This window comes from Lepidochelys olivacea (assembly GCF_965140295.1).
Source record: "Lepidochelys olivacea isolate rLepOli2 genome assembly, chromosome: 26".
In the NCBI taxonomy this organism is placed as follows: domain Eukaryota; kingdom Metazoa; phylum Chordata; order Testudines; family Cheloniidae; genus Lepidochelys; species Lepidochelys olivacea.
The window spans coordinates 5,518,432-5,528,019 of record NC_140436.1 but is presented as its reverse complement, the minus strand read 5'-3'; the positions used below and the strand labels follow the sequence as shown (position 1 = coordinate 5,528,019).

Here is a 9,588-nt window from a genome sequence, read left to right as displayed (position 1 = left end):
AGGAAAGGGCGTTCAGCTGTCGTGTGTGACTTTTGGTTTGAGTACAGCAAATCAGATGCTCTAGGTGCAGCCTCAGAACCGCTGCTCTGCACTGAGGCGGGTGGGGGATGGCGGGCTGTTCACCTTTGCCCCTGCCAGGAGCCATGCCAGGGGGATGGAGGAGCATCGCTGGGGAGATACAGTTGGGCTCCTCAGCGCTGATAGCATTTGGTGATGCTGAGTCTGAGCCTGGCTTCCAGGCACAGGAGGGTTTCAGATCCTGGAGTGTATCCAGGTAGCAACTGGGCTGGGCCGTGTGATGCCAGTCCTGGCTGGGGAGAAGTTGCTTTGCCCAGGAGTGGCAGGAGGTGGTTGAAAAGCCGGGCAGTACAGCTGGAGCACAAGGTAGGGGCCGGCTCTGCCTTGTCCTTACTCATCTCTTGGACATAAACACACGTTTAACTTTTCCAAATCCCTGCAAAGACCCCTTGGAGAGTCGCACCCCCGAGGAATCTGATCGGGAGGTTGAGGAGGAAGAGCACCCCTTGCTGCAGTAGGCGTGGGATCCCACTGTGTGGCAGTAGCTGTCTCCTCGCCGGGCCGCCAGCTGGCCTGTCTCTCTGCAAAGAGCTCCTGCACTGCGTGTTTGAAGGCCAGCTGGGGGAAAGGGGAGGAAGGGAAGGTTTGGAGGAGGAGCAGGGAGCCTTGCAGCCTAGCTGCCTTGGGCCGTGACCTCATTCCAAGCTGGCTGTAGATGCAGAGGTCAGGGTTATGGTGGCCAGCTTCCCCCCTGCAGCTCTTGGCTGCGTGGACCTGGGACGATGCCTGGCTAGGGGAGGCGGGGCATGCCTAGCAATGGCTAAGGGTGCCCGGTGCCTCTGGCTGGGGCTTGACATGGTGGGTGCTGCTGGAAAGGCTGCCAGGGAGGGTTTGGTAAGTACAAGGGTTTGTTGGGCCCTGTAGAGAGGTCTGGGAGGGAGCCATCTCCTTACTCCACCAGCAAGTCCTGGAGCTGCCCCAGGACCTCTCTGCCCATCCTGGACCAATGGGCGTGACCGGGGCCGTAGGAAATGCAATCAGTGTGTGAGTGCTTCCGGGTCACCGACAAGGTGGAGCTGAGGCAGGGTGTGGTAGGGATTGTGGGACACTGCATGTGGGGCTGGACGGGACCCCAGGGAGTCTGGGTAACACCGAAAGTGGTGCTGAGGTTGGGTGGGGCTCCTGGGGACTTCTGGGTAACAGCAGGGCTGGGCGCCGGGCCCCCGAGCGCCCGGGGTTTGCTATCCTCTGTAAGTAAATTAGTGCAGATGTGGGGTCTGTGGTGCTGCCCCTCAGCCCCTAGTGCATGTGGGTAACTTACTGGGGGCCTTGCCTCCTGGGGGGCCAGGTTTGCTGGGCCCTCTGGTTCTGAGACGCCTAATCGTCTATGCTGGACTCGGCCCTCTCACTGTATGCTTCATGTCTCTCCATGAGGCCTGGATGCTGGGAACATGTGCTCAGCCTAGTCTAAGCCTCCAGCTTCCCCCTCGCGTTAACCCCTGGATCTGCAGCTGAACACGGAGCCAGGGGTGTTCCGGGAATGGCTGTGGGCCCAGTCTCCCCTCCTGCTCTGGGCTGGCGGTGCTGCCTTGGCCCTGTAGCAAGCAGAGAGTGAGAGGGCCATCTCTCCTTCCTTCTGTGCCCCAAGCCAAGGCAGGGTTGTTCCTTGCATGCTGGGGCTTTGTCCAGTGTCTCCGAAGCCTCCACCCACAGGTTTCTCACTGTTCTCTGGGCAAAGTGCTTCCTCAGGCTGCAGAGCTCACTGCTGGGGCGTCCTATTCAGCCTGTGCTCTGCTCAGTTTCATCCCATTTCTCCTTGGCCCCTCTCTCCTCCTTCCTTGGCCTTTGCCCCCTTCTGGGCCCTCCAGTCTGTTCCATCCACCCATCCCCTTCTACGCCAAGCCCTGCAGACAAGGGGCCAGGCACTCCGTGGCCCTCCATCACATGTAGCTGCTTACATCAATGCTCGTGGGTGTAGTGCTGGGGAGGGGCAGGGTGCTAGACAGCCAGGTCCCTGCCCCGAGGAGCCAACAGTCTGATGAGAGGAGGGCTAGGCCACAAACTGACCGTGCAGTCACTCTGTTTGCTTTGTGAGTCACAGCAGCCAGCGGGGAGCCCGGTGGGCATCTGCAGGAGGGAGCTGAAGGGGGAGAGGGTTGGAGCCAGCCCCACTGTCCCCCAGAGGAGGGTGCGGCCATGGAGATGTAGGCGGGAAGAGGAGGCCTCCCATGGCTGGTACTTTTCCCCATTGTTGGCCGAGGGTTGGTGTTGGCAGAGCGCGGAGGGAGTGGAGCTGTGCAGACCCCCAAAGGGCAGGTTCAGGTGGGTGGAGGCGGGGAGCCAGCTGGGTGGGAAGGGTGTCAGGGAGGCGATTCTGGTTCTCTCCCCGTCAGCCACTCTCCCCCCAAATCCCGCCGGGCCCTGGTGAGCCCTCTGTGCTGCTTCCTCCCCTAAGCGGCGCCCTGAAAAGCCCTCTCTGGCTCAGCCTCAGCAGCGTCCTCGCTTGCACAAACTGCATGTCCTAACCTTCCAGGCGGAGAGCCCAATCCTGGCTCACGAGGAGCTTTGGACAACCTTATTTTTAAACCGTGGCTCCTCACTGCCTCTCCAGCTGGGATATCTGTGGTCGCTCTGCCCCAGGGCCGGAGGTGAGCGGGGCTTGCGTGCGTGCTAAGCAGTGGAACCCAGTGGGAAGAAGGGTGACCCCACCGGCTGTATGGAGGGAAGGCACAGCCGGGCCGCCGTTATGTGGGGCAGGGCTTTGGGCGCTCTGCGGGGGGCCACGCAGCAGACAGTGGGCGTTGGAGCAGATTAGATGGAGGTGGCTGGATTAGCTGTGTAAAACCGTCTTGGAGACTATTACTTAAAGTAGCGGAGGAGGAAGGCTGGGGGGCAGGGAGGAAATGGGCCAGAGGTTGCCTGTAATCCTGCTCAATCTGCTTAGGCAGAGCGGTTCCTCCAAGGATACAGCTCGGGGAGGAGGATGCTGAAACAGGACTCTGTGATTTCCGTGGTCATTTCATCATCCCAGTGTGCTTGCAAGCCTCTGGCTCCTAAAGGGTTAAGGTCACCCTGGTGTTTCTGGCTGCTGGAAGACTCAGCTCCCTTTGCTTGTGTAACTCTGCTGCTGGCGAGGGCTTGATCCTGAGAGGTGCTGGGCACCTATCGCTCAGCACCTACAGCTCTGTGTGCCACTGCTATTAGGACTCAGCCCCCTCCCTGACTTTGGGCCTGATTCCGAGCACATCTTGCTCCCATCTCTGCAGGAGAAACCGCAGTGTAACCACAGACTCCCTGGGCTGGGGGAAAGCCACAGCCGCTGGCTGGTTTGGGCCTTAGGCTGAAGTGAACAGAGCAATGGGACCACGGGGTGTTTCTGAGGCTGTTTACATAATAAGTCTCAGGAAGAAAAGTGGCATCGTTATCCCCATTTTACAGATGGGGAAACAGAGGTAGGGAGAGGTTAGGACCCCAAGGTCACAGAGCAACTTAATGGCAGAACTGGGAATAGAACCCAGGAGTCCTAACTCCCACTCCCTGCTGCTCTAAGTGCTTGAGAACATCTGGCTCCCATCTTAAGAGGAGAAACCTCCTGGCAGAGTCCTGCCTAGGATGCGGACCCCAAGGAGGGGCATGGAGAAGGTTCCTTTCCCAGGAAGAGCTGGCCAAAGTCTGTCCATTGCTCCTCACATCCCCAACCCGAGGAGCTGCTTGCGGTGTGTCTCCCCAGCAGGTGCTGCTGAGGACAGAGGCAGCAGGACCCTTCCCCCGCCCCTCGTCCAGTGCCAGACACTGATACCAGCTGTGTCAGCTCCCTGGCCTGTGCCAGTTCGCAGTCAGCAAAGCCATAATCTCCCCTTTGGCATGAGGCCAGCGGAGCAATTATCAAGCTGACCTGAGCTTGCCCAGCCGTGGAGAAGTTTCTTTCCAGTCACCAAACCTGCTGCCAGGGTCCTATCTGTCCTCGGGTAACTGAGTGGGGCCTGCACTCCACATCAGTGCAGAGGCAATAGCAGAAGGGAGATGTGACCACCCCCCTCCTCGCCTGCTCAGAAGGGCCAGGTTTCCCCTCCTTTTAAAGTTTCTAGGAGAATTTTGACAGAGGCTGGTTAGACCCAAGCATTGTGGGGGCAGGTAATGTGCAAAGTTCCCCTCCGTGTGCTGCCAACACCCCTCTGTCCCAACCCACAGCCCTCTCCCCGCAGCTCTCTGACCTCTCAGTCGTGACCTGCAGTCATGCTCTGGTCTGTCTGAGCGGACGCTGCTGCTTACCCCAAGCCATGCAGTGGTACTGCCCAAACAGCCATTTTCGATTAGACTGAAAACCACCAAACTCATTTCACTTATTAGTCACAGATTCCAAGGCCAGACATGAGCTAACTTCTCCTGCATAGCCCCGGTCATTAGTCAGATCCAAACTCAGGGGCTCTGCTGTATTCACTCTCCCTTTGCTATCTCACCAAGAGCCAGCCCCTCTGTTCCCTTTGTAAAACCCCCCTGCCCAGGCGAGGCCACGAACAGCTGAGCACTTGATGTTCCCTTTGCGGGGGTTACAGGAGGCCACTAATCTTTGAGCCCAGGGCTGCTCACGTCTCTCTAATCAGCTTCCCCAGCGCTCGGTCTCTGAGTGAATGTACTAGAGCAGGGGTTTTCAACCTCTTTTTATTTGCAGACTACTAAAGAATTTCAAAGGGAGCTGCAGACCCCTTTGCAAATCTTGGACATAGTCTGCAGGGGTCCATGAAAACCACTGTATTGCAGACAGAAGTGAGGGCCAGGTTGCTGACCTGCGTCGACATCTTCCTGCTACTCCCCATCTCTGACCAGCCAGGCTTCCCTGCCAGCATCTGCACGCAGCATGGGCAGCCATTTTCCATGGACTATCCCATGGCAAAGCCAGGAATAGAACCCAGGAGTCCTCGCTAGAGGGGATGTGTGGACCCTCTGCATTGGCTTGGGTTCCATGCACACACAGTGCCTGGCCTTCGGCACCAAAAGGTTTTAGGCCAGATTTCTCAATTGTTCCCTCATCTCCTGTGACCTTTTCAGAAGAGGTATTTGGCCGGGTTTTCCTTGTCCTGTTAACGCTTCATTGACAGAAATACAGGGACAATGTCCGTGCAGTGCTCTGCAGGGAGTATATTCCAGAGGCAGGAGACTCCAGCCAGGATTCCTCTGAGCCCTGTGGCCATGCCAGATGAAAAGTGATCGCTAATAAAGCCAGTGTCAGACAGGGAGGGGGCTCTCTCAGGCTGGGGCGGGGGGGCGGAGCAGGTAATGGGGTCTGTACCGGTGTCAGACAGGGAGGAGCCCACTTGGGCTGGGGTGGTAGTTGAATCTGTGCTGGGGTCTCCCCTAGTCCCTTTGTTAAAGCGTGCGGGGTTTCTGGGGCAGGGGTACTTTTACTGATGAACCGCCGAGCAGGACTGTTGTTAGTGGCCTCTGCTGATTCTGTTTGAATTGCAAGGGCTGTCTGGGCTCTCTGAATCCTCTGCCAAGCAGGGTCATGCTCTTAGTGGTTGGGCTTTTTAAACAATATAAAATCTAACTGACCTTTTTTTGAGGGAAGCGGGTTCTTTCATCCCCTCCTGCCTCCCCACTTGCCTGCCATGACCTGAGAGGGAGTAGCTCCGTTTTTCAGAAGAATGCATGAGTCTGAGTTTATGGTGGGCACGGGGCTCTGTTGAAAATCTGGCCTCAGTGGTGGGTGCGGAGCACTTGGCAGCCTGGATGAAAAGAGAAAGCCCCGCTGCTCAAGTGCACTGGTTATTAGGGGTATTCCAGGAGCAGCCAGAGGCCTCCAATGATAATGGGGCCCCGCTACGCTAGATGCTGTACACACTTGGAGTGAGAGAGAGTCTCCACCTCAAAGAGCTCATGGTCTGAATAGACAAAGCCAAAGGGTGAGAGAAAGGAGGGGTTATTCTCCCCATGTTACAGGTGGAAAATTGAGGCACAGATAGATGATTTGACTTGCCCAAGATCACCCAGGGAATCTGTGGCAGAGTCAAGCATAGAACCCCGATCTCCTGATTCCCAGTCTAGTGGATCATCTAGAAGATCATGCCTCTTCCTTGCTCATTGGATGGATGTCCCTTTATCCACCACCAATGCTTTGGAAATCCTCTTCAAGCATGTTTTCCCCACAACAAGGGGTCTTGGGGATGATGTAAAGCAGCCCTTGGGCTGCCTATTCTTTGTTCCTGCTCCTCACTCAGCTTGGTCAGATAGGTCCCACAACCCTCCTCATGGTGCTTCCTAAGAGGGTGGAGACAGGGCAGCTTCTGGTATACCAGGAGGACGTGGCTAAGCATGAGCTGGTGTCCGAAGTGCCTCATGTGGGATCCCCCCACACACATAGACACACAGACAACCTCAGCCAGCCTCTGTGGGTTGGATGTGGGGGAGGGTTCAGTGTCCCACAGGCTGATGGCTGCTGCATCATGCTGACCAAATAGGCCAAATTCTTCTGGGAGGGAGGGATACACCGTTCCCTGGGGAGCAGGAACATGGTGCTCGCCTGGGGGCAGCCCCATGTTGCCCCAGCTGGTTACTGACAGTCCTTGGCTGTTATGCCAGTTAAGCGCATGTGCAGGTGGTGGGAGGGTGAAGCTGGGAAGGACAAGAGCCAGAGGAACGGAACGCTCTGTACTCTTGGACCTGCCAAAGGTAAAAGGGTTTAGCTGGGTGTCGATTTGGTGGGCGAGGTTCTGTGGCCTGCCAGGTGCAGGAGGTCAGCGATGGTCCTGTCTGCCCTTACAGTCTACAATGGCTGAGTAGGGAGGGGATGAGTTGCGTAGGTCCCTCACCTGCCCTGCTAGGCACTGGGAGAGCTACTCAAAGGATGGAAGAAGGGGGGGTTGTGCCAGGAACAGGGCCTTTAAGAAGAGCCACTAGCTAGCACCTGAGTTCTCACCTGGCAGAGAATGGCCATCCTGGGTCCTGCCTTCCCCCCATCTCAGCAAGACCATGGCATCTCCCAGCAGATGGGACCAAGGTCATGCTAACGCCTGCCTCCCTGGATACAGGGGCCTTACCAGCCACCAGCAGACAAAGACTCTGCTTCCCAAGGGGGTCTCTGAACAGACGATAGATTCTCTTAACAAACTGGGCCAAACTAGCCCTAAACAGAGCCGGCCATTGCTCAGATCGGACTGCATATGAACCCGCTTTCCCCAGGGATGAACATTCACCTGCAGCTCGTCAGGCAGCCACGTTTCAGGTCAGACAATCTCAATGCATCTGGGCTGGCACCTGCCCCTGCTTGATGCTAGAGGTCAATAACTGGGGGAGGGAGATAAGATGGGTTGTTTATTCCTTAACAGGATGCAAAGACCAAATCTCTGCTGGACTCTTAGTCCTTGGGGAGGTCTTGGCTGTGCGCCCAAAGGAAGTTACCAACCAGGACTGTCTGATGCCTCCCCCAGCCGGCATGCCACACAGCATTTGGCAAACACCTCCCTTAATACTGTTGCTGCTGGTCCCTCTGGGCTGCGTCAGTCTGTGTAATAAGCGAGCTGCTGGGGCTTACTCCAGACCGCAGGTGACCATTCACATCTGTATCTTTGTGCTTTTTACCATGCACAGAGGGAGAGGTGTGCCCTGCCCCTAACAGTTCCCTGTGTACTGTTCTGCCAGCCCACCCCTGGCACAGCAGAGGTGCTCTGCCAAGGTATACCTGGTGTGCTCTAAATGCAGCTACTGGGAATGGCTGGCAACATTCAAGGAGTTAACCTGACAGCCCTGCTACTTGCACTGCCAGCCTGTGGATAGGAATGGAGGGAACAGGCCTTGAAACCCCAAGGGAGAGATGGGTCAGTACCATAGCAAGGCTTCTGCAATGGGCTCCCCAGCTCCCTGTAGGGCTCCAGATGGTCTCTTCCTTGCAAAGAGTGAAGCGAGCTCCCTTCCTGTCCAAGCTGTCCGTTTCGGTCAGCCCAGGTGGCACCCCACTTGCCCTGGCTGTCTGATACCGGCACCTTCTGTCTGCATTAACCCTTCCAACGCTGCATGCAAGCCCCTTTCCTCACCCCTGGCAGCTGCATCCCCTCCAGAGAAGCCCATCAGTGAGCCAGGCAATAGGAAAGATCTTTACCTGAATGCTAAATGGGGGCACAACCTGGAATCAATTAGCTGGGTGGGGTGATGGGGGGCTATTAGGTCTATTAAAAGATAACTTGTGCCTGACCCAGGCCCGGTTTGGATAGAAGAGAACCCACACCTGACCCAGGAGGTGTGGCAAACCCACAAGCTGGGCTTGTGCACTTGTCGAGCAGGGTGAAGGTGTGGGGGACGGTGCAGAGGGGAGAGAATGACTTGAGGGAGTTGTAACAGTTTGGCCTGCCCCTTTAAGGGCTAGCGGGCCTGGGGCCAACTAGCCCTGTTCCATTATCAGACTCAGCTGGGAAAGGGGCAAGTGATTGCAAACCAGCAGCCAGGTGTGCTCAGGGGAGGGCAGTGGCTTTTGAAGTAGGGGAGTTAAAGGGGTGGGTGGGTTGGTTGTTATTTTTTCAGCATTGGGCAAGGGAAGATTTTGGGGGGCTGTAGCCTCATGTGGACAGAGGAACTGCTTCGTGTGGCTGTTTTGTTTGAGTTAATAGGAGGCATGAGGCAGCAAGTGTACTGGGGGTTGCCTCTTCCCCTCCCCATGTAGGAGTGAAACCGCAAACAAGGGCAGTGAGTGATCGGTTTTCTTCCTGCCTCGGGTGCTAGGAATGGAATGGCTGTGCTCTGTCAGTTGGGTGTCTGGGTTAGGGACAGGACTGGGATCCAGTGCTAGGAGCAGGGAAATGGATGGAGGGTGGGGGTTCCTTAGAGCTTTTGTTCCCCAGGGAACTGCAAACAGCTGTATACTTGGAAATCCCCAACAGTCCATCTCCCCCCCCGCCCACCAACTTTTACCCATTCTCCTCTTCTGATCCCTGACTGTTCCCCTTCTCCTCCACTCTGCCTCTTAGGACCCTCCATAAGTGACCCCCCACCCCCAGTCCATCTCCTCCCTCTCTCTTTCTGGATGCCCAGAGCAGGATTTGAGAGAGAGAGAGCTGCTGAGAACTCACTCGGGTTGGGAAGGGGAATTATGGAGGCTGGTTTCCTGCTGACTGCACGGCTCTCCCTGGTCCTTCTGGGGCTGGCAGCTCCGGCACCTTGCCCCTCCCTCTCCCCACGCAGCCTAGGAGCACACTGGTCCTCAGCAGCCACCCCAGATCTCTGTGCCCTGCTGGGGGCATTCGCAGGAAGGTCTATGTCTCCTGTGATGCCCAAAAGGGCAGAGCAGGGTGAGGGATAAAAGCCAAACTCCTTTCTGTGATTCTTCTCTCACCAGCCCAGATGGATGGGGCACTGCTTGGCCCCAGCCCATATACCGAGGGAGCCCCTTCCCCCTCTGTGACTGGCCCTGATCCAGCCTGAGGGAGCCCCACCACCACCTGAGACAGGGACAGACTCCACAAGCCCGAGCCAGAGGAGCCCTGTCCCCATCTGACACTGGCACCGAAGCCTGGCTTGGATTCCCTCACTCTGTGTGTGTCCAACCATGCCTCGCTGTCTCTCCCTTTCCCTCCCTCACCT

General features: G+C 56.9%; 1 protein-coding gene across 1 annotated transcript in view; it reads left to right on the top strand.

Moving 5' to 3' along the window:
* Positions 1–663: 663 nt before the first annotated feature.
* Positions 664–9,588, top strand: part of HR (HR lysine demethylase and nuclear receptor corepressor) — a 52,060-nt gene continuing 43,135 nt past the window's right edge. The window contains exon 1 of the mRNA XM_084614919.1: positions 664–912. Coding sequence (XP_084471045.1) covers positions 751–912 — 162 coding nt within the window. The 5' untranslated portion in view covers positions 664–750. The remainder of the gene's footprint in view (positions 913–9,588) is intronic.